The sequence below is a fragment of the Antrostomus carolinensis genome, unplaced genomic scaffold (assembly GCF_000700745.2).
Source record: "Antrostomus carolinensis isolate BGI_N321 unplaced genomic scaffold, ASM70074v2 scaffold23874, whole genome shotgun sequence".
NCBI classification, from domain to species: Eukaryota; Metazoa; Chordata; class Aves; order Caprimulgiformes; family Caprimulgidae; genus Antrostomus; species Antrostomus carolinensis.
In genome coordinates, this window is record NW_010313163.1 from 1 (window position 1) to 24,563 (window position 24,563).

Below are 24,563 nucleotides of genomic sequence, written 5' to 3' on the forward strand. Positions count from 1 at the left end.
ATATGGATGTGTGCTGTATATGGATGTGTGCTGTGTGCACTAACTGTGCTTTCTTCCTACATCAGCTGTGCACAGTATCACACGGGTGCCGTCTGCATCGTACTGGTCGTAAAGAGTTGTTGAAAGAGTAAGATGGAAGAAAAAGAGAAGAAGAAGCATCGCACAAAGCATAGTGGGCCAAAGGCAGAGAAGAAAAGGAAACGTTACCTCAACGAGTTAGGAATAGGAGACGAGGAGAATGCACGGAAGAGAAACCCCAAAGCCTTCACGGTCCAGTCCGCTGTGCGGATGGCCAGAACTTTCCATAGGTAAGAAGTGGGAATTGGTTATAGAGCATGCAGGGTTGAGTGGGGGGATAGGTGTTGGCTGCAGTTTCTTTATTGCTTTGTGTAGGAATATACATAGTGTAATTTTCACCGATGTGCTCACATAGCTTTCGTCATTCACCAGGTTATGTTATAGTTTGTGTGTGTGTCAGCAGTGTGATGCTTTCTGGATCTGTGTTACGTGGTACAGCTGTGTTAGTCTTAATGGAAAACAATATTTGTGTAGCTCCTTAGACTTGGTGGGAGTTCCACATACATGTTAGTATCAGTGCGCTTGGTGAACCTTTGTGTCCGAGCTTTCGCAAATAATGAAGACTTCCAAAGAATAAATATTACTGGTTTTTAAGTTCTTGTATTTATTTCTTACAAATTTATTCTCAGAACTCAGGATTTGAAGACTAAAAAACATCACATTCCTGTGGTTGACCGTACTCCTTTGGAGCCACCTCCTGTGGTGGTGGTTGTAGTTGGCCCTCCCAAGGTTGGGAAGAGCACCTTAATAAAATGTCTCATTAAGAACTTCACAAGGCAAAAGCTGGTTGAAATCCGGGGTCCTGTTACAATTGTTTCAGGTGAGAACAAAGTTACAGGAAATGGAAATCTATATTTTGTGCTCCTCATTTGTCTTGTTTTTAGAGTTAGGACATGTTCATGTTCTCATATTTTTTGGTCGTTTTTAGGGAATGATTTGGTTGTGTTATCAGGCATAGTTGTTAACAAACTCCTTTTCCACCCTTCTGGGATGCCAATTCTGTTGTTTGGGGTTTTTTGTGTGGGTTTGGTTTTTTGTTTGTGTGTGTGTGTTTGTTTTTCTTTCTGGCTTTTTTTCCAGTTTATTCTGTCCCCCAAACTTTTCCCAAGTTTTCCTTTTCCACAGGGTTCTGTTTTCCTTTTTGAACTGTTTTTCTTTGGCTTCATCCTAACCTATACACGGGTTTCCATTCTTTCAGATTGCCTGTCCTATAATCCTGTCTTGTGTCCCTTTCCTTCTTAAGCCGAGTATTAATTTGCGTAGCTGTTTCCAGTGATGTTTCTCCACCTGACTTCCTCGTCAGTTCCTTTTCCTTTTTGTTTTCTGTCCTAGTTTCCACTTGTCTTAGTGTGTTCCCTTCATACTTTTCCCTGAGTATTACCAAGAGAGATCACTGAGGTTCTCTCAGTGGGGGAGCATAGCCCACAGCAGCTCAAGGAACCAACTTGTAAGGGTGGTCTTGCTTTGACATAGACAACCATATGTTTGGTGCAGGTAAACTCTTCAGAGACTTTTAACTAATAACTCTCCTTTTTGCAAGGAATAGTTGACAAATATGGGAAAGAAAAATGGAAAGGAGAATTCATGTGTTAAATTTGATTTCCTAATTGGTCTACTGAGACTCGGGGGTTGAATTTTACAATTGATAACCTGAAGGAAAAACACGTTATACCTGTTGTCTATAAAGTTATTATTCCTGGTGTCTAAAGTTCATTTAGCTAAGCTAGCTAACTCAGGTTAGTCAAGCCATGTTAACTGCGAGTACTTTTTTTCTCATTTGGATGCATATTAAACAATTTTGTGTTATGTCAATTTACTGTTTGTTTTTTTTTTTAAAGGCTGGAACAGGGTGTATTTCTCCTAATATTATCAAAAGAACAAAAATCTGCAGTAAAATAAAATCCACACTACTAACCCTGGGGCACTAACGATAAAAAAAGCAGTTTGTTTTTTTTTTCCCAAAGTAAAAAAAAAAAAAAGAAAAAAATTTTTTGCTATTAGCCTTGTTTTTGGAAAAGACAGAGCAACTCATTTGAAAACATGTACTGAACCTAATAATTTTTAACCAAAAAGTTTAAATTTATCAGAATTATAAACACTTGAAAACAGGCGCTTCTACAGTGGGGCACACTGAATGATCCATATGCTAGACAAGAGTTTGAGTCCCAGATACTCTTTAGGAGCATCAGGAATGTGACCTGAAAAGAAAACAGTGGACTTAGTAGTTTGCTTCCTCTCTTTCATTTTTTGATTCTTAATTCTGTTTTCAGGTAAAAAACGCAGGCTAACTATTATTGAGTGTGGATGTGACATTAACACAATGATTGACCTTGCTAAAGTTGCTGATTTGGTAAGTTAACAATGACACTTGGTTTCTGCTATAATTTATATTGAAGATACTACTTTTGACTGGACTGCACCAATGTCTGATTTCTCTACCCATTGCTATTGAAGGCAAAACTGTCTTTGTTTTCAGAGAGAGCAGGACTTGTCAATAAAACTAATTTTCTGGAACAACCCCTAGGACTTCTCTTATCCTGGGTGTGGGGGAAAGTAAAGGGTGTGTGTAGTGGTGAGGAGGATGTGGAAGAAGGGAAATGCAACTGAACTTCATTGCTAATGCAACTGGAAAACTTCTAATGGAAGATCTTACTACAAGCCAAAATGATAAAATGACTTTTCATTAAAGGTTTTGGGCAAACCATGTAAAATTTGAAAACTATTTTTGGTCAAGAAGTTTTCAACTAAAGTGCAAAGAAGAAATATATATTAGTACAGTAGTTGGTTTTATTTGGTGCACTCTGATGTCTCCATCTTTGAGGATCGCTGTGTAGTAATGATTGATGGAGTGTGGTCAGCAATGTAATTGTAACTTTTGGCTCAATGGATTATGTGAACTGGTCTTGGGGACCTAATGCACAATCCGTTTGTTTAGAATTTTATTTTACATGTGGATTTGGAGTATATTATTTGTAGCTGATTGGGGTTTGGGATCCTTATCTAAATACATGCATGCACTAGTCCGGATATTGTTCTACTTGCATGTTTTCTATTTGAGGAAGAGAGACGTGTTAAATACAAACACTTCCTGTTAGTAGATGTGACAGATGTTTGAGATTTTGTGTGCACACGGTGATGCTGAGAGTCTCTTTGGTTTTATTGTTAGGAGGCTGAGATTACATAATTGCTTGCACATCTCTGTCATCAGTTCCCACGTATTTTAAGCTCTTAATCACTGAGACCCTAATACGACTTTGCTTCAATTTTCATGTGACTGTTGGGTGCTGTTTTCCTGTGTCAGTGCGTTTTAGTGATGCATAATAGTAGACTTGGCCTTAGAGGCATTAGTGCATCCAAGACACAGATATAAAAATTTTATAAATTTTCTCAGACACTGGAAGGTACTCAATTTTGCATATTTTAAATTCACCAAATAAACACCTGTTCAGACCTTATTATGTTAATGTATGTTATTGCATTCATGAAGCAGTGTTATTCTGTAGTTTTCTCAGAGGTAACAAGCAGATTAAATCTATATAAAGGAGATTTGATTTCCTAAGCCTTGCTAATTTCTAAAGCAGCTAAGATCCGTACTTTAATTAAAAAGCCAAAGTTGATTTTCAGATTATATGAAAATAAAGAACAAAACTTTTTGCAAGATACTGGTTCCCAAGAAGCTTATGGCTTTAAAGGTGTGGTCTTTGAAATCAGCTCATGGCAGCACCATGGTACGGTACTGTGGTAGTGAAATGCTGATGTTGTGTTTCCAGGTTCTAATGCTTATTGATGCCAGCTTTGGATTTGAGATGGAAACATTTGAATTCCTGAACATTTGTCAGGTGCATGGTTTTCCCAAAATTATGGGAGTTCTTACCCACCTGGATACATTCAAGAACAACAAACAGTTAAAGAAGACTAAAAAGAAGTTAAAGCACAGATTCTGGACTGAAGTGTATCCGGTATGGTGTTCAGCATTTCATTTTTCCATATATTTTATGTTATTGAAGCTAAATTAAAAATGGGGCAATACTTAAGTATTTATTATGTTCTTACATCTTTTAAATAATACTATAAACAGACAATGCTGATGTTGTATCAGATTATGTAATCTTTCTTCTATTTGCTAAAACACTTGTGTAATTTTTCGCTATCCCAGTGTGACTGGCTACTAAACGTGTGATATGAGTAAGAAGGTCTGTTAGGCTGGTGCTATGCAAGGAGGATCTGCTTGTAGGTCTGAGAGAAAAATTAACCTTTGTACAAGGTTTTCTAGATGTGAGTTGTTCTTCCCTAAGATTTATGGGGCAGTTTTCATGTTGTAATAAACTAGCTAGTTTGATCTTCTGGAACCAGTTGTAACCTGCAGTTTCTGATTATGATTTACAAAATAGAATTGCGTTACCTTTTTTATAGTTTTGTAGGTATTAAATTGATGTTTAATGTTTTTATGTCTTTTTAATTGTTTAGGGTGCTAAACTGTTTTATCTGTCTGGAATGGTTCATGGTGAATATCAAAAGCAGGAAATTCACAATTTGGGGCGTTTTATCTCGGTTATGAAATTCCGACCTCTTACTTGGCAAACGTCTCACCCATATGTTCTCGCAGACAGGTGTGTGCTTTTCTCTCTGTTCTTCAGTCTCAGCATAGATAGCACCTTGCTGTTTTAAAGAAACTATATTAGAGCCAGTCAGCTTTATGTGTGAATGAGTATTTAGTGTTGTCTTGATGGCTTTGGGGAAACAAAAGTACGCTCTTCAGGTTTGTGCCAGTAACTTTAGCTGTTCATTTTTCACTTGCATCAGATGATGCAGGTAGGCATTTGGTATATTCTAAATATTTTTGAAACACAGAAAAAAAAAATAAAATTACCTTGCTTGATGATGATTATATTGGATTTCTGTGGAAAAGAAACAGCAATTCCAGCAATAGCTGGTGAATTAGTCCTCCGAGTTCCCTGGAACATTCCTTTTACTCCATCTCCACATAAAGCATTTGATTCACAGTCTCTTTGAAACATGAAAGTAAACTTGATGGTGGCTTACCTTAGAAATTACATCGCCTTTCATATTTTATTGCCAGAATGCTTAGTTATGACTAAACTCCCATAAGAATCTAAGGTGCCTAGAATAACTCTCTTTTGAAGCTGTAATTAATTAGAACAAATTGTCAGAGAAGTAGATGACCATAATGCAAAGTCCTGCAGAATAGACAAAGCAAAGAGAAGGAAAATAAGAAAAAATATTATTTCAATAGCATTGTTTTAGGTTGCTATAGTTGTTACAATTATTTTGGTTGTTGGATCAGTTTTAAGCTGATCTGTGGCCATCCTCTTCTTGTCTGTGTGTTTGTGTTGCACCCCTTGTGCAGTGTAGAAAGGAGCTCTGGAAGTTTTCCCCTCATATGCCCATAAACAGCCAACCTTTCCCTCTCCCCTTTTCTGTGGTAGTTTTTGTGTTGCTTACTGCTATTATTAGGGAAAAGAAGGTATTGTGTGGCTGTAGGGCATGTGCCTTTCAGCTGTCTTAGGGTGGTTATTCTGATTTCATTCTAATGGCAAAATTGATTTGAGGAGGGTTGTGTGTGGAATGCATGTAAACAGTAATTAAAATGTACTAAGGAAGCAGTACGTGTTTGGTGAAATGTCAGTAAGTCTTCTGGAAATATTTTGTTGAACATGATTATATAAGTTTTAAAATTTTTAAAATATTGGAAGATCTTTTTTCGCATGGATTTTTTTCTTATGATCATTCTGTTTTGATTATTAGAGCTTGCAAAGCACACAGTGGCAGCAGTAATGCCACAATTATATTTTTTTAAATTACTTTCCAAAGTTGCTGCTAGGACTGCTGGATATTCTTACTGGTCTTTTGGTGGTTTTTTTTGTTGTTTTTTTTGTTGGGTTTTTTTAATGTGAGGTAGAATGGAAGAGTTGACAAACCCAGAAGATGTTCGAATCAATCCCAAATGTGACAGGAAGATATCACTTTATGGATACTTGAGAGGAGCACACTTGAAAAACAAAAGTCAAATTCATATGCCAGGTAATTTATCATATTCTTAAAACTGGTTTTGTACTGATCTATAAATAAAAACATAGCTGTTGCTATTTTTATTGTGGAATGATTTGTATCTTTAAACTGTACGTTATAAAATAGATTTTTCAAAGTTCTAAATGTGTTCTGCTTTTGGAAATTATTTTTTGTAATAAACATTTTTGTAAAAATTAGAAACTGTAAAATAGTTTTGCTTTTAACTGTGCAGTTTTGTTGCAGTGTGAAACACAATATTGGCAGTGTCTGAAGTATTTCAAAGGTGTTTTACTTTACAAGGTGTTTGAAGTGCAGAACATACCAACCCTAATAGTGAAAAATAAATTTGGCTTATGTAAAATTTCTCGTACTCATTGAATAAATTTAATATTTGAAGTGAATTATTTAAAAGCTTAAATTCAGAAATATTTTAGTAATAAATTTACAGACCTACTGCAGTGCTAGTTTTCTCATGTAAAAACAAGCAAACAAACCCAAAGCTTTGCAGCATTCTGGTGAACTTAGGTGTGCTTCTCGAAGTTCAGTGTTAAGGCAGAAGAATTGGATGTTTGATAGAGAGCTTGCTGTTGATGAATCATTGAATGCTGCAATGTTTGTGGGGTTTGTTTTTTTAAAAAAAAATTCTCTTCATGGTGAATTGTACAAATTTCAGAATCAAAACTTTGTGAAAACCTTATTGCTTCCCTTGTCTGTCACCTCAGGTGTAGGAGACTTTACTGTGAGTGATGTGAGTTTCCTACCAGACCCCTGTGCTCTACCTGAACAGCAGAAGAAGCGTTCTTTAAATGAGAAAGAGAAACTAGTCTATGCCCCTCTTTCAGGAGTTGGGGGCATTGTATATGATAAAGATGCTGTTTATATTGACCTTGGTGGAAGTCATGCTCATGAAAAAGAAGAGGTAAGGAAATGCTGTTGGTGTTTTGATTCTCTTGCAAAATGTAGATTTTATCCTTAGAGTCAAAGTAAGTGTTCTTTTAAAAAAATAAGATTCTTTAAAATATTTAATCCTTGTATATCCATAGCGGGTAATTTATTTTTCTCCTCTAGTGATTTCAGGGAAGGGATATTTTCATTATCTTTGTGTAAAATATTGTGCAAAATGTTTGAAGGATCAGTTAATGAAAATACCTAAAGACAGTTTCATAAACTTTCCAAGCATTGGCTTAACATTTATAAAAACTCCTGGTACTGGGATATTATCACTCTTATATTGCAGGGCAGGGTGATTGTGGGAGAACGCTTCCGCCGTGTGACTGGCCAAAGGGAGATGTGGAAAACATTTGCATACAAACAGTTTGAATGCAGCTGTTTTCCCTTGTATTGTGCTAAATGTTAAATATGTTGGGGTCTCTGATAATGTGTGCTTGCTGATATTTACTGTAATGGTTGCATACTGTGAAGGAGGCCCTCTTTGACTTTTCTTGGGTTACTGTTATATGCATTCTTGAAATGTGAAGTGGGGAAAGGAGACCTTGCTTTCTGAGAAAATGTTTATTTAAAATGCTTTGTAATTTTTTCTTGCATATGCATGTTTCTACAGTTTTAGGCAGATTAATGACTCTGTTAGTTGTTCATTAGACATTTGTTTATTCATTTTAATTGAAAAATAAAATATCTTGGCTTTCCAGGAGGTAGTGAGACCAAATCATGAACTAGTTCAGAGCCTCATCTCCACACATTCAGCCATTGATGTTAAGATGGCGTCAAGCAAGGTCTCTCTCTTCGTGGACTCTAGACCCTTAGGTTCAGAAGATGTCGGACAAGAGTAAGTTTTGAATGCTGAGGAGTGTTTGAGCATGAATGAATCTCTTAATTTCAGGCTCTAATTTAGGAAAAATTCTCAATAGAGCACAACTAGTAAAAGACTTATTGCCTAATTCTTCCTCTTCTGAGATTACTCTTATGCCACATGTGTATTTTGAGATAGGAATAATTGATACTAGAGAAGTTTTGCAAGCAAGTGTAGTCCTGCCTTCCAGGAATTCCTTGCTGATATACCCTAAATAGCATTTTTTTTCTGTTTTTCTTCAGAATTTTGAAGAATGGCAGCCATAATCTTCAGTAAAATTAATTGTGTAACCTATTTTCATTCAGTGGAAAATGAAGAAATTTATTGAAATTATTTATGGCTATAACATAGGATGTATTATTGAATTAAGAGGCATTCTGTACTTAAAGAACTCCATTGCCTTTTTAATGTTCTCCATAACCTCTCTCTTTTTTTTTTTTTTTTTTTTTAAATTAAATATTAACATGAAACTTCATTTTTTAATTAAAATTTCCTTGTAATTTACTATTTTATCCCAAATATGGTCTCTTGGAAAACAGGTTTGTGATGCCAAAAGAAGAGAGAAAGATTGACTTGAAGACTGGAAGACTACGTCGGAAGGCGTTATTTGAAGAAGAGAAAGAAAATGATGATACAGTAAGTGATGAGGAAGATGAGCAAGAAGAAGAAGAAGCAGCAGTGTCTGAGGATGGAAGTGATGGCGATGATGAAGATGATGCTGAGGAAGAAAGTGACGGAGAGCTGTTAGGGGAAGAGTTGGCTCTTGGGAGAGCCAAACGTCTGAAAACAGAGGTGGCTAAAGAAGAAGCTATGAATGAACTGCCAGCATTTGCAGACAGTGATGATGATCTTGAAATGAGTTCTGAAGGAGAAGAAGGAAAAACTGCCCCTGAAGAGAATGAGATGGAGGAAGATGAGGAGGAGGAGGATGAACAAAGCTCAGATAGTGAATTTGAGGCTGCAAGCAGAAGAATAGCCAAATCTAAGCAGTATGAAATAAATAGTGAAGATACAGAAATGAGATCACAAATCTCAGATCATAGTCTGAATAGAAAAGCAGTGCTCACTACAGATTCAGGAAACTGCACAGCAGAAGAGGCATCAGGATCTGAGGTTGAAAACTCTTCCCTTGATGAGGGTGATGATGAAGAAGGATCACATGATGAATTAGAAGCTGAAGAGTCAAATAGGAAGCACACTCAAGCGAAGGGAACTAATGGTGTTAGACAGACTGAACTTAAAGCTGTAGAAGCTGAGGATGATGATGTGGAGAATCTACTGAGAGAGGAAGAGGAATATGAAGAAAAAATAGATTTTTCTGCTGACACGACAGGTAGACTATAAATGTTAAAAGTTTTTACTGTCCATATTGAATTGTTAAAGGATATTATAATTAGTAAATATAATATAAAGTTGCCCTTCCAATATATATATAGTTGTTAAGTGGCAAACTTCAAGTTAGGAAACTTGGGATTATCTGCTATTAAGCCTTTGATTTGCAATGTAATATGCAGGTCTCAGGTTTTCTTCCTCTAAAATGGAGGTGATTAATTTTGTAAACTTCACTGATTCTGAATACATATCTCTTAACTTTTATCTTTATGGCTGTGTGTGTAAAACAAATTATGATGCTTTCTTACATTTAGGAAAAATACAATACTCTTGGGGGACCGTTACTAAAATGCATTAATTACTCACTGAGCACTGGAACAGGTTGCCCAGAGAAGTTGTGGAAACTCCTTCCTTGGAGATACTCAAAAGCCGTTTGGTTATGATGCTGAGCAACCTGTTCTAGGTGACCCCGCTTGAGCCGTGGGCCTGAAGAAGATGACCTCCAGAAGTCCCTTCCAACCTCAAACATTCTGCGAGTCTGTAGAAGACATGTATCATCATGGAAAATAATCAAATCTATTACTATTGCTAATAATATCTTAAAAATTTTGTCCTAAAATTAGGACTCATCAGGAAAAAAGCCAGTGATATAATTTGTTAGCCACAATTTATGTTTCTTTGTATATGTGGAGTATGAAACAAAGAAACTGTAGTTTGTGCCTACACTGCTTAAGCCTGTTGTGGTCATGTCCTTATTTAAATTGTTTGTGTAGCTCCTAATTCTTGTCCTTTTTTGGAGGTAGAAGGCATTTTTTTTCCCTTTTCAGGTGCACTTAAGTGGAAAGAGGACCTTACACAGAAGGCAGCTGAGGCCTTTCTGAGACAGCAGCGTTCAACCCCCAGTCTTCGTAAACTCGTATATGGAACAGGTACAAATCTGGAAACTTGTACTGTCTTAATATGTGGTAGCTTTTTAGCTGTTACGAAGTTTGCATGTCTGAATCTTTGAGCACTGTGTTTTGGTGGTAGGCTTGAGGAGAGTTAATTGACTCTTTTAATTGCTGATAATAATTTTCACTAATACTTGTAATAGACAATTTTTACTTTTCCGATAAAAAGCTTTTTGAATTCATTCTCCAGACTAATCGATTGTTGCTCGTGTTTTCTGGAACGTCTGTTTCCCCCCAAATATTTAAAGTTCATTCATTTATATAATTATCTGGTAGATATTATGCAAATTCATTGTGCTAATTGATGTGTTTCATAAAAGGTTGTTGTTTGTTGACTGTTTCAGGAACTTCTGTCTCACAGTGACTGAAATACTCTCTTAGACGTGACTTAGTTTTACTATGTCTGTAATAAGGGTATTTGTTAAGAAAAAAAAAAAAAGCTAAAAGGAAGAGAAAATTCCTATTAACGTAATTTGTCCTGTTTAATTCACAACTTTTCCAGTAGTTGTCTGAGTGTGCAAATCTCTTCATACAGAACCCTGTAGAACACAATGAAAATTTGGCTTTTGTAAACCTTCCACAGTGCAGGAACGGGAAGATTCTTAAGTCTGGTATTCTTGATTTACGGACTAGCTTAATATCATGTGTATTCACACATTGTTTTGGTATTGTTTCTGCTTATGATACAGAGTGAACATCCTCTGTTTACTTATGGGGTGATATTTTTTCAGATGACTCCAGTTACACAAATAGAATTCAGATTTCAGGTAGTTCAGAGAAATTTGAACTATGTGGAATTTGTGAAATGAATTACATGTTTTTGTATGGAACAACTGTACAACTGAAGTTCACTATGATCACAGTGTATGGTGTCTCCCTGGTTGCTGCTCACTTTATTTTGTCATTGTGAGGATATTAATTTAATTTTTACGCAGGGTTAGCGTGCCTTTTTCTTCAGTCTTTTATATTTAAAACTATTTTTACTTTGCATCTTTTTTTCCTCAAACTACTGCAGGTATTGTGAAGCATAAGGCAGAAGAGAGGTTGTTAATGAATGTAATCCATGTACTGTGGGGGAAATAATCACAGCTCATGTGTTTCATTTAGCTATTGAGGATGAAGACCATGAGAGAGAGGATGCAGGTGGTGAACTTGGAGGTCTGTTTCATGTCAGCCGTCCAGACAAAGCATCCAAACAGAAGGCTAATGCTCTTGACTGCTCCAGATTTCTGATAGAAAAGCCACAAGGCTGGGATTTAGAAGAGGTAATATCATTGGATAAGTGCTTGTGCATATCCTATACTGGTTATGTCCTGGTTGCATCTTGTAAAGTACTACTGAGTTGTCATTGAAACAGACCTAAGGGAGCTATGGCCAGAGTGCCATATCTTCTGCTGCTTGCTGTCATTAGAACTATTTACTAGCTAACAGCTTCCAAGGTCTGTTCTTACAGGGATGGAAAGTTAGAGTAAATGAATTTAATGCTTGGCTCTCTTGAGTATTTGGTAGATCATGGTTTGCTATGTCTTTACCAAAAAGTAAAAAAGCAAGGAAATCATGAGTGAAAATATGATGCAGGGTAGCGACCTTGTTAGTGTAAAGACCTTTGGGCAAGAGTTGAGTTAGTTTCCGATGTCTGCTTGTGCTGAGGCATTGTGTAGTTTTGGTCATGATGTCTTGAGTGTGAGAATATTAGATTATCTCTGAGGTGTTATCTCTGATGGAGTGGGGAACATATTGGATAATGTTTCTGTTGACAAGCTCTAACTGTACAAGGCAATGACACTACTGTTTTGCAGGTTATGAGCAGTATTCGGGACTGCTTTGTAACTGGAAAGTGGGAAGATGATAAAGATGCAGCAAAGTTGTTGGAGCAAGATGGTATGTGTAAGACTTCTAAAAAATGATTTTACAAGATTTTTAAGAAAAGTACCACTTTGTATTTACGTATGTAGAATGTTTTGCATTAGTTGATACACTTGCAAATTTTTTCAAACTTACATAAAATATTATACAGATACTAATATAATTAAACGTTGCTGTAAATCTCTGTACAAACAGTAGGCAGGTAGCACATTCTAAAAATCTACTCTCTGAAAAATAGGATATACAATTTAAATTAGGAAATGGTGTCCTTAGTCAGCACTTGGCCATAACAACTTTGGGTTACTTATCTGAGTTTAGCTATTCATCCTCTGTGTGGTTTATTCTTTTGGATAGTCTCTGCAGAAATAAGCAGAAGTTGTTTTTTTAGTAGGAAGACAAAGTAGTCATTCACATTTGGCTGAGATCTATCGTCAGATGTTTTGAAGGTGTTGTTTTTGTTTTTTTAAATTAGGAAATATTTAGAAAATTTTAATAATGTGTCTGTATCTTATATGCAAAGGGTTGTGATTTGACAGACTTCTATAAGCATTTGTTTTTAACTTAAAAATTGTCTGCTGTATTTAAATTTTTTATTAATTTTATTTTTAAAAATTAAAGATAGGAGCTCAATTGCTCTGCTGTTGTCTTGTGTCATTAGAGTGCCAACTAATGTGCTTTGTGGTCCTTTGGAATGATCTAAACTTCATAAAAATATTGAAAGAGAAGAAGAGGAGCCACTGGAGTTCAGCTGAGAATTTTCAGCTGAAACTGTAGCAAGGGCAGAACAGACTTAAAAAGCTGTTGATGAGAAGAAAAAAATATTTGGGCTGAAACTAATTGACAAAGCAGTACTAAGTACACAATACTGAAAATATGAGAAATTGTATGGAACAACACAACAGAATGGTTAACTGCAATATAACAGGATGATTTACTGTCAGATATCTTGGATGCTTGTTGTTGCAGAAGAGCTTTATGGAGATTTTGAAGATCTTGAAACTGGTGTTGTGCACAAAGGAAAGCCTGCTGCTGAAGGAGATGAGGTCTGACCTGTATTTTTATGTTCTTTAGCAACATACATGCATATGAGTTTCTGATAAGGTGATAGGCATCCTATGGAGTAAATTTAGTTTTCATTAATTAATAGGAAATAAATCAATGGGAACAAGGAAGAAAAGGTATACATATTGCAGACTTTGGAACCTGTAATATCTAGAATGGAATGTTTTTAGTCTCAAACGGAACTGTTGTTTGAAGTTAATTATGTAGGAGAAGTCACTTCACTTAACAGTAGATGTCAGGCTTAATCAAGAGCTAGAGGATCTGGAGGTATGAGAACAGTATTTTAAAATCAAGTGTGATCATAACTTTGTGCTATGTCATTTCATCTGCTGCAGAAGATTATAGAGCTTTGTTTAAACGCAACAAATGGTGGAAACTGACACAGTTTCCTAGTCATTCTTCATATCTGCATAAAAGGCTGGTGGAAGCAGTTCTATGCTGTGACTTGGATGTCTTCCAAGAACAGAGCTGTAGTTGTCTGTGACAATACGGAATGAAAAATTGGACTGAGCAACTTGATGGCTTTGCATTTCATTATAAAATTGAGAGTAACAGCACCATTTAGGCAGTTTTCAAATGGTCTGTGAACAACTTCCTCCTCTCTTGCCTCTAGAGCGGTGCCTTCCAGCGCAGTATTACTCAATGCTGTCAACAATTACATTTTTTTCCTTTTTTATTATGTATACTTATTTTATCTGTAGAATAACAGAAAGGTCAATTCTAGGGTCTGTTCCCTGACATTAAAATGAATGTTAAGTCAAAAAGTTTTCTCAGAGGAAGGGGATGTGATTAGATGATGAAATGTTTTGGTCATTGCTGAAGTTATGTCTTCTTGTTTGAATAACTAATTTCTGTCAAGAATTGAAATATTTTAAAAGTTTCTACATTATGACAAAATGTTACTTAATCATATATATTAAGCTGTTAAATCGGAGAAGGCTATTTTCAGTGAACCATTTTACATGCTTGATAACTTACTGTTGATTAGTCTGGAAGTGAAGAGGAGGAAGATGGAGAAATGTCCAAACCAGAACCTGAGGAGGAGGAAAAGAAAAAGGAGCGCATGGACAAGAAACGGAAACTGAAAGAAATGTTTGATGCAGAATATGATGAAGGGGATGCCACATACTTTGATGATCTTAAAGAAGAAATGCATAAGCAAGCACAGGTACAAGCTGTTAACTTGGCAATTTATCTGGATGTATGTCTTCAAAAATACCCCACAGAGTTTGCCCAAAGGTTTTTTCATGGAGACACATACGACATTCAAGGGCTGCTCTAGAAAGTACACACAAAGAAATACATGCTTGCGATTTTTCATGGTTGAGCTTTTTGATTCCATTAGCTGGAAAGAAAAACAAGCAAACAAGCCAAACAACTGTAAGCTTAATTTAAATTGACTTAAGTAGTTAACCTATTCTAAATCACTGAATAAGTCAGGATGTGTCATCTAAACTTCTCCAGGAAGAAGAGTTGGGGTGGGGGGAGGCATCCTTTTATGTAAAGGAAGGTGAAAATCTTTCTTATACTAATTTGTGTCACATATTTTCCCAGTATTACTTTTAGTGTTATTTTTGCAACGTTATTAACGTATAAGTAAGTTCTGTGTGGCAGTCTTTTTCATCGAACTGTCAAGTTATTTTGAGTAAAAAATAAGTGATGACCACTGCTCTGTACGTGTGGTAGAAGTCTTCAGGGTAACTGTGTCCAGAATTGGACGTGTTGATTTGGTTCCAGGTCTTGTTTTTTAGATAAAATATTGTAAGCCTAAAAAGTAGCTGCTTTCTTTGGCTGACTTGGAAGAACATCATCTTACATTGCTAATAACTTCAGTGTCTTATTTTCTGAAAAAATCTTGCCCTAAACAATCGTTAAGTTAATCATTAGCTTCTTGCCTTAGCCTCTGTCATAAGTGATCATGCAAGCTCCGCTATGCTGATGTACTTATGGAGTGCACTTAAAGTGTAAAGGAGGACATTCCAGTAAAAGAATACAAGACAATTTACAACTTTCACTTGAGGTCTGTTACAGAAATACATATCAGCAATACTCCTACTGCAGGATGGAAGGGCAAGGATCTCTGTCTGGGGATGCCTGAAGGCTTCTACAAAAATAAATTTGGACTGCAAGATTTGTTCCATATCTCAATACCTTCAGGAATGCAATTAATAATTAGTTACGTGGCATCTTACAGGTTGCTGAACATCAGGAGCTAGAACAGGAGGGTGAGGCTTCTGTTACTCACAGGGATGTCTTGTTAAATATTTACACAATATCTGCATTTATGTAGTACAGAATAGCTTTAAAAGACCCTTTTGATGATATACAGTGTGAGGATGCACAGAAATATTTTTAAGCTGCTGAGTATGATAAGAGCCTGGCCCCCTCATAAAGTGACACCTTAAAGATCAGGATGTTAACTTTAAAAGGTAGTTGGGCTCCTAAATCAAAAATGTACTTTTGACAGTTGTATCTTTAAAATCCAAAGTCACCATTATGAAAGGTGTGTCAGAAGTCACTCAGTCATTTGCTTCTCTTGGGTACTTCCTTTCAAGTAGACTAACAGGCCCGCTTGGGATTTCAAATTGGAAGGAATTCATGGTGGCAGAGATCTTGCTCTGACTAAAAAGTCACAAATCCCAAAAGCTTTATATAAACGTTAGCATGTTTTAAATAGAACTAGCACTGCATGAACAAGTTGTTAATACTTGAATTTTGTAAAACACACGGTGGCTTTCTCTTTGGCACATAGCTTAATCGAGCAGAATTTGAAGATCAAGATGATGAGACCAGAGTGCAATATGAGGGCTTCCGGCCTGGGATGTATGTTCGAATAGAGATTGAGAATGTCCCATGTGAATTTGTCATGAATTTTGACCCTCATTATCCTATTATCCTCGGTGGTTTAGGCAACAGCGAAGGAAATGTTGGATATGTGCAGGTATGTAGCCAAAGCTGTGAGTGCACATATCAGTACGGGTGTGCTTCAGAGTGGGAGTTATTATTTATTTTCTGTTTCCTAAAGATACAGTAAACAGAGGGAGAGAAACCTGTGTCTTTGTCCCTTGAATAGGGCATTTGCTTTTGACATAATTAACTCTGCAGTAGAGACACTGGATTTTCACAGGCTTAATTGAATAACTGGAAGAAGTTGTTATTGTTAATGTTCATCTGCAGAGATGTCTGAGGACTAAGGTCTGGTATTGTGATTGCTAAGTTGCAAGCATAAATTGTACTCTGAGGTTTGTGATCTATGGACAAGTGGCTATAGAAAAGTTACTAGCATGCATATATCTATATATCTATATCTATATATATATATAGATATAATACTTGCTCATATGTATACAAACATGACTTCAAAGTGTGTGAAATACTGATTAGCTTTATCTTTCCAGTCAACCTAGTGTTAATGAGAATGGTTGAAGATATAAAGCTTATTGAATAAAAAATTCTAGTGTAGATGGAAGTTGCTTTCAATCATTCCTGACAATTAAGGCTTGAATTTCAGAATTAATGTTATTATCCTGTAATAGCATTGTTCATCTTTTCTTCTAATTAGTTGCGCCTGAAGAAGCACCGATGGTATAAGAAGATACTTAAGACACGTGATCCTTTAATCTTCTCATTAGGGTGGAGGCGATTTCAGACTATCCCCATGTTCTACATTGAAGATCACAATGGGCGTCATAGGCTTCTGAAGTACACACCACAACATATGCATTGTGGAGCAAGTTTTTGGGGTGAGGGCATTCTGGAGTCACTATCCTGTATCACTTAATCTTTATAAATTCTCAGGCTTTACCAGATGCATCTGGAAATACACCCAGTAGCTTTTGGAATGAGAAGTCTTTAAAAAGTCATGTTGCCTGTGGAATATAAAATGCCCAGTCCTGCAAATGCTTCCACACATGAGTAACTTCTGGTTAACCATTCCTTTAACTTTCATGGGCCTATATATGTGAGTAATGGGTTGAAAGCTTTAACCTTTTTTTGTTTTATTAATTGCAAATATTTGGCATGTGTTTCTAAGCTTTCTGACTTTAAATAGAGGCTAGTAAAGCTTTTCATAAATTTTTAAATTTGATTTTCTTGTAGGGCCCATCACTCCTCAAGGGACAGGATTTTTGGCAGTTCAGTCTGTCAGTGGCACAACGGTAGGTTTGTTATCACAAAATATTGAATACTACTTTTCCGTGGATCTTTGGATAAAATATAGAATATATAGAGTTGCAGAAGGAGGTTTACATATGGTAAAGCAGTGATGTTGTAGGAACTGAGAAAGTACGTGGACTCAGGCTTTTGAAAGATGTGTTGTGATGAGATCGGAAACTGGATGGAGGCTTTTTTTTTTTTTTTTAAATCTGCTATGCTGAAAATGACAAACACTGCTTTATTATTTTCTGTGTAAAGGACACACCTACTTGATTTTCAGGTACTAAGTATTTAGATAATTTTTAAAAACCTTTCTACAGGATGAGATACTGATGTTCCTGTGGAAAAAGTTTGCCCTCAGGGTGATTTCTCTGCATCTTGTTAGAATGTTTATGGGTATCTGAATTAATTTAAACAGTGTTAAACAGTATTTATCAAGTATGATCTTTGTTGCATATCTGTTACCCAAAGGTAGATATAGGTTTACATACAACATATAATGAAAGCTTTGCATGGCATTGTAATGAGCATGACAGTAATCAGAGTGATTATTATCTCCTTCCTAAAATATGCCTTAAGTCCTGTTGTACAGTCGTCTTTTTATATGTATTAAAAGGCTATTTTCATCGTGTGTCCCTAGCATAAGACTTACAGCAGTGCACAAAGCACTTCTCCTTTGAGACTTTCTGTCTGAGTAAGATTCTGTCTCATAAAGAGAACACAGTGAGATAGATAACAAGGACTTTTAGATTGCTTCCAACGTAATTAGAATGGCAGTTCTGAAAATCTCATTAGTGAATGGTAGGAATGTTATGTCAGCAGCACCTCAACTAGTCTGTACGAAGTCAATTTGCATTTATCATGCTGCTGTAGTTCTGTGATGGTTACAAGTTCTGAACTGAAACTCTAAAAAGCAGTGAAATTGTATCTGTGAAATGATTTCTTCACTGTTTGGTAAATATACATTCAGCAGTGTCTTTCATCTGTGTATGTTTCAGCCTGATTTCCGGATTGCTGCGACAGGAGTTGTGCTTGATTTAGATAAATCAATAACTATTGTAAAGAAATTAAAGCTGACTGGTTTTCCATTCAAAATTTTTAAGAATACTTCTTTTATTAAGGTAGGTATGTACACTATAAAACCACATGTACCTATGTTAGGAAGGAATGCAACCTGTGACTCCACCTGTCCTTCCTGAGGCAGAAGTTCCCTGTAATTGTTGCACAGTGTTTTGGATCTCAGTAGCTGCTTGGTTTTTTTGGAGCTCTCTTCAGTGTGGTCTCTAAAGGTACTAATCATTAGCCAATGAATATGAATTATTGTTGACCAAACAAAAATTCTAGAACAGTCTCCTGGCTCATATACGATGTATTGGGTTTTTTGTTGGGTTTTTTTCCCTTTCTTCTTCCTCCCCGCTTCCTTCCTCAAACCCACTGATTAGCTTCCTACAGTGCCAGACACCTCTGAAGAATGTGAACCCGTCCCTGGTGTCATTCAGGCAGTTTGATCCCGGTGCGTTTTAACTCCGGAATCAAAGATGACTTCTAGCAGTGCTTAGGACTTCACAATTACACTTACAAAAGTGTTTGGAGCAGGAAGTGTTGCAGAAGTGAGTTTTAATTGACCTTCCAGCTGTTCTTAGTTGGGCTTTCAGACTCAGGAAGAGGTTAGGTTATTCTGCGTTTGGGGCAGTAAAGCAACTAAGTACTGATTGTAACAGCGAAACACTGAAGAATTCATGCTAAGCATATGCAGAATTTTTTCTGACTTCTGTGTGGTTTGTGAAAGAAACACAAACCTTAGAGAGCTATATTGTATTAGAGTCTCACAGCTAGCAACTTCGGGCAGCTTACTTGCTTTTAAGGTATGCTGCGTTCCAGCAGATTAAAACAGAACTGGACAGATGCTCTTCAATATGTTCTGTTTTAGAATTTTAAATATATATATTTAATGCTAAGAATCCTTGCCTGTCGTATATGACTCTTAAGTAGATTACTTCTAGTAGCTTACCTTAAAGTCAGCTCAGTAGGTTTTTGGTATGATCAGCACTCTTAGTATAAAGACAATGTTATGTTCTTTCTATTTCTTTATAATATCAGCTTGTGGGAATTACTTTTGGTTTTGTGGCCTACATAGGTCACAGAGAAAGCCTTAGCATCTTGAATGATGGTGGGTAATTTACACTTTCAGGGAATGTTTAACTCTCAGTTGGAAGTGGCTAAATTTGAAGGTGCAGCGATTCGTACTGTGAGTGGTATCCGAGGACAGATCAAAAAGGCCCTCCGAACTCCTGTCGGTGCTTTCAGAGCAACATTTGAAGACAAGTTACTGATGAGTGGTAAGTTGCACTTTCCATGTGAGTTATCTCACAACTTTCATCCTGCTTCACAGATTGAAAAGCTGCATCTCAGATTCTCTGGAATCTGATAATTGAGATGTGAATTCAAAGAGCATGAAATATTCTGGCAAGATGCAGAACAAAATTTCTAAAAAGTACATTTTATGTTGGTTTTATTTCAGTAGTATGCAGGAGTCATATAGTATGCAGCTGAAAAGATTTGTCTTGGGGACCTATTTCTCTGACTATTTTAAAGTGGTTTACACAGCATTGTGTGCTTTTTCTCCATGAATGTGAAGATGAATCATATGTAGTGGTACAAATGCTAGAAGGACATTTTTCTGAGAAATACAAGAGTGGCGTTGTAACTCTAGTTAACTTTTTTCCCTAACCTTTTTGGGGAAATTATGCAGGGGATAGGGGTAAGTGATCTCCTGTATTTGCTGAGCATCCCTGTGATGTTGAGAACATGAGTTTTATGCTTATTTGTGTTTAGCTCACTTCTGTTTTCCTTAACCCATCAAAATTATGCATAGTGCAAAATAAAAGCAAGTTAGTTCTTTCATAAAAATAGGCAGAGGAAAAAGCAAATAGTTTTTGTTAGTAATAGTAGAGACACAGATACATATATGAACTCTGTTGCTAGTTCTTTAGTATGAATAATGAGTAGGGTGGTACTCAGCTGCCTGCTCTTCAGCAATATGTACTGTTTAGGGTACTTATGAGGTACAAGTGTACAAATAGTTACATTGCTTTTGCCTGACATTGAAGAGTTTTCATATACATACCAAACAATACTGGCATGTGGTCTAGATGTTAGTTATCTATTCTATTCAGGCAGTCTTTGCTTAGAGTGTAGAGGTGATAAACTGGGTTGTTACAGAGCCAAGTAACATTTTGTTTTCTTTCAGATATTGTCTTTGTAAGAACTTGGTATCCTGTTTCTATCCCAAAATTTTATAACCCCGTAACATCCTTGCTGAAGCCAGCAGGTGAGAAGGATAGTTGGAGTGGAATGAAGACAACAGGCCAGCTGAGGCATGAGCGAGGCATCAAACTGAAACAAAACAAAGATTCTCTCTATGAGGTACATTTGAGATGTTGTTGAGGTTTTTTTTGTTGTTTGTTTGTGTTTTGTTTTTTTTTTTTAAGTAATCACAGTCAAATTCTCATTCTGCCTCAGACCTGTGCAGACAGAGTAGTATAAATGCGTTCATACATGTGCATGTGTGACTTCCTATTTTTATCCACAAGACACAGTCTTTCCTGGCATGAGACAGGAATAAAGCAGTGGAAAGCAGATTGTTGTGGGTCAATGAGAGTTTATAAAGTAATCTGCAGGAGAGAAATCTTCTCCAAAAGCTTTCTGAGATTCCTGTCATAGTAAAATAGGAGTAAATATGCCATTCACAGTTTGGTGCAAGGACATCGGAAAACATTTTTTTTTGAGTGTTTGGTAGGGATTTTTTTTGTTGTGGTTTGGTTTTGTTTGTTTGTTTTGTGGTGTTTTGTTTTTTCCCCCTTGAAAGATGGATAATAAAATAAAAACTTTTTGAGACCACGAATCTTATATATGTTCTATATCTACTTTTTTAGCCTATTGTGAGGGAGAAAAGGCATTTCAATAAGCTCCACATTCCTAAAGCACTGCAGAAGGCACTGCCTTTTAAGAACAAACCTAAGAATCTTGAGAAGAAAGGCAAGACTCCAAAAGACCAGTGGAGACCAGCTGTTATCAGGGAGCCTCATGAAAAGAAGGTAATTATCACTTATTCTGAAACAAGGACTCCCAAAGGGTAAATGTGTTGCTTAGACCATTTCTAACTATTGTTTTAGCACTGGAATCTACAGCTAGTGCTAAAGACATATATGCTCCTAGTGAAAAATAATCACCTGCAGTTTGTTTTGTTCCTGTTTGGCATGCGGTTATGTATATGGAACTTGCTCTGAGTGGACGGTGTCTGTTTTTTAAACTAGTAGGTCACCTGAAGCCTAAATAGGACTTTTGTCCTTGTCGCAGCACTTGCAGGGTATTTCAGTTGGATGAGTCTTTTATTTGACTTGTCATTGCTATGCATTATTAACAAAGACAGGACTTGAAGCAAATACTCTACTTCGAAAATTGAGAATTATAGAGTGCTTGCAAATGCAAAGAAGATAAACTGAACTTTGTAAGTGTTCTGTAGTAGCTAGTAGGCATATCCTTTTAAATAGTATCTAACCAAAAATCAGCGTTTGCAAAAATTGAGCCTTTGATTAACTTCCCAACAAGATAAATGATTTAACCATTTTAGAAATTAGGTAAGAGGTGCAGAACTGATTAGGAACTTGCCCTGAATCTCTGATTCATTATCTGTCTCTCTGAGGTTAAACTCTTTATTGCTCACCAAAACTGAACTGTTTGTATATTTATTCTCCATTTTCTGTTTTAGATATCAGCTCTACTCAGTGCTTTGAGTACAGTGAATAATTACAAAATAAAGAAAGCCAAAGTAAAACATCGGGAACAGCTTAAGGAATATCTCAAAGTTAAGCAGAAGGAGGATGAACAGAAATTCAAGAGGCAAAAGGAGGCAAAGAAAAAAATCTATCGCATACTGGGACAAAGGGAGAAAAAGAGGCAGATGTCAAGCTTGAAAGGATCTAGCAAAGGAGAGAAGAATATGTAAAAATTTCATCAGATTTTAGGCCAAATGAGGAAATAGGGTAGCTGTGCAATTTTCTGTTGAAGAAACAAAAAGGCCTTGGACTACACTAGACATGCCTTCAAGAGAAGAAAAAAATGCAAATATGACCTTACTCAAGCTCTTGAATATATTTGTCAATGTATATACATAAGATGTAGAAGTATGGATTATGGTTTTTCTACATGATATTCCAGAGGACTTTGTGTTTCAGTATATTTCTATCCATACTGCACATTCTTTCTAGCCAATAAAGTATTTTAATGTCAATTACAGATAATTGTTTGTGAGTGTTTTGTCTTAGTACTAGTGGACTTCTGTGGGAGAGTTCTCTGGGTGTCTCTGACTGTGCTTCTGTGTTGGTCGTACTTTTGCCATTGCCTAAATTTTGCCCTTCCATTAAAAGGCATGAAGATCAGCTGTTACTAGGCAGGAGTTTTGGATTCTCTAACTTTGGTGTGCTAGCAGATGACACCAGAGTAGCTTGTTCCTGTGCTTAGTTCATCTGGTACTGCATGAAAGCATTGCAGTTTTTTCCACTTCTCACTAGACATTAAGCAGATCTTCAAAATGGTGTTCCCTCCAGATCTTCTGTTACTTGAACAGTTTTGGCACACTGTGAGATTATCTGTAGATGCCTCAATTATTGCAATTTTCTGAGCTAGCAGTATCAGACCCTTCCCAAATGTGTGTAACTACTTTGATTTTCTGTGAGGTAAGCACAATTGGGGTAACTTGCTTCCTTTGTGAACCTCTTCTTCTGTTCAGGTTGCTTGGTTTGATGATACGGTGTTAGACTTTCTTAAGATGAAGGGAGAGGAGAGGTAGTAGATTGTTTCAGTCCTGTTAAATTAACTGAGAGCTGAAATCTTTCTTGGCATGACGAGGATTTGAACAATTATTCTGTTGGAAGAACAGAGGAATTTATCTTTGTTATGTCATATATGGCATCAAATAGTTAACTACGTATTTTTAAAATACATATTTTTAATACTTCATCTTCAAACATGCCATGGGTCAGATAACATCAGTAATTTCTTGGTCTCCTTCCTGAATGAGTTCACTATTATCAAGCCAAAATTCATTATTACTACACTGTAATAATAGTTGCTATCATGGGAAGATCCTGTGTGGGATCAGGCTGCCTCACAAAAAAGCTTTCTGCTGAATGGGTTTATAGACTTTTTTTGTGAAAATTCAGCATTTCAGGATTTTCTTAATTAATCTCATAATGTTCTGTATACTGATACTGAAATTCTTATGCATCTGTCTTTGCCCATATGATATTAGGCTGAAGCCTGATGCAAATTAATTTGTCAGTAATTTTTTCCCCCCATGAGATTCAGCTGAGGTCACGTGAATATTAAAACGTGATTTATGACTAAATAATTGAAGATTCTCTGCTGAAAAGACGACTGCTGCCTTCAGAGGTTTACAACAAAGCTATTGGCTTTTTTTGCCCCACAGAGTAGTGCAGCGTGGTCCAGCATGACTTTGTTCTGCAGGGTTGCCTCTTCTGTCATACTACACTAGGCTAGGTCTAATCTAAACCATCAAGAAAGTCTTTCCTATTAATCCTGTTTTTATGCTGTTGTGAGCAGACTTCCATTTTATGTGCTGTTTGTTTGCATCTTCTGCAATTCATGTGTGACAAGTAGTTGTAGGTTTTTTGAGTGCCTGAGAAGTTACCACTGGAACACGTGACTTAAGGTTTCACGTCTGCTATTTATATGTAATGAAAAATAACTTTGATCTAGTTGGTTCATAATAGCTCTGCCAAAGACAAAAAAAGGGGAGAAATGGTGGACTTCAGTCTTGTTTTCATTTTGAAGACAACCACTCAGAGCCAAGTGAGTGTGAAAAAGTTTCACCTGTGATGACTATACAAGATACTTGTTCTGGATTATACTTTGGTTTTCTTTTTTTACTCTTTAGGTAACCTTATTGAAAGGGGGAGAAAATTTTGTGAATTTAATTGTTTTTGTTGTTTGTTTGTTTTTTGTGGTTTTTTTTTTTTTTTAATAAAAAGAAGTTTAATATGGAGTGGTTTGGTTGTAAATAGGAGCTGGTGTGTGTTGTCAGCCCTGCTAAAAGAAAGGCAGAGGTTTTGCAATCTCTGGCGGTGCTGACTTTGCTGTGGAAGCTGGTGAGAAAGCAGCAGTGTAGCGACTGTCCCAGCAGTGCCTGGCTCTGCCTCGGCCCACGAGGCCTCGTGCCGCACCAGTGTTGCGGCGAGGGCCAGCCTGGCCCGGGACTG

At 36.6% G+C, this 24,563-nt stretch overlaps 1 protein-coding gene across 1 annotated transcript; it reads left to right on the plus strand.

The window, feature by feature from the left end:
• The first annotated feature begins 39 nt into the window (after positions 1 to 39).
• BMS1 (BMS1 ribosome biogenesis factor) lies at positions 40 to 22,581 on the plus strand. The gene is made up of 22 exons (XM_029084807.1): positions 40 to 308; positions 708 to 898; positions 2,349 to 2,428; positions 3,849 to 4,037; positions 4,546 to 4,688; positions 5,999 to 6,120; positions 6,831 to 7,027; positions 7,758 to 7,894; positions 8,458 to 9,251; positions 10,078 to 10,179; positions 11,308 to 11,465; positions 12,000 to 12,081; positions 13,036 to 13,109; positions 14,117 to 14,296; positions 15,881 to 16,069; positions 16,691 to 16,871; positions 17,227 to 17,285; positions 18,282 to 18,404; positions 19,475 to 19,622; positions 20,534 to 20,709; positions 21,219 to 21,380; positions 22,055 to 22,581. The coding sequence occupies exons 1-22, from the start codon at positions 133 to 135 to the stop codon at positions 22,289 to 22,291; spliced, it is 3,900 nt and encodes a 1,299-aa protein (XP_028940640.1). The 5' UTR covers positions 40 to 132; the 3' UTR covers positions 22,292 to 22,581.
• Positions 22,582 to 24,563: the final 1,982 nt, after the last annotated feature.

Bases quoted from the DNA above. Each gene is read 5' to 3' on its own strand.
- BMS1 (XM_029084807.1), top strand. From the start codon at position 133: ATGGAAGAAAAAGAGAAGAAGAAGCATCGCACAAAGCATAGTGGGCCA. The intron at 9,252-10,077 runs GTAGACTATAAA...TTCCCTTTTCAG, and splicing joins TTTTTCTGCTGACACGACAG to GTGCACTTAAGTGGAAAGAG. The intron at 18,405-19,474 runs GTAGGTATGTAC...TTACACTTTCAG, and splicing joins AGAATACTTCTTTTATTAAG to GGAATGTTTAACTCTCAGTT.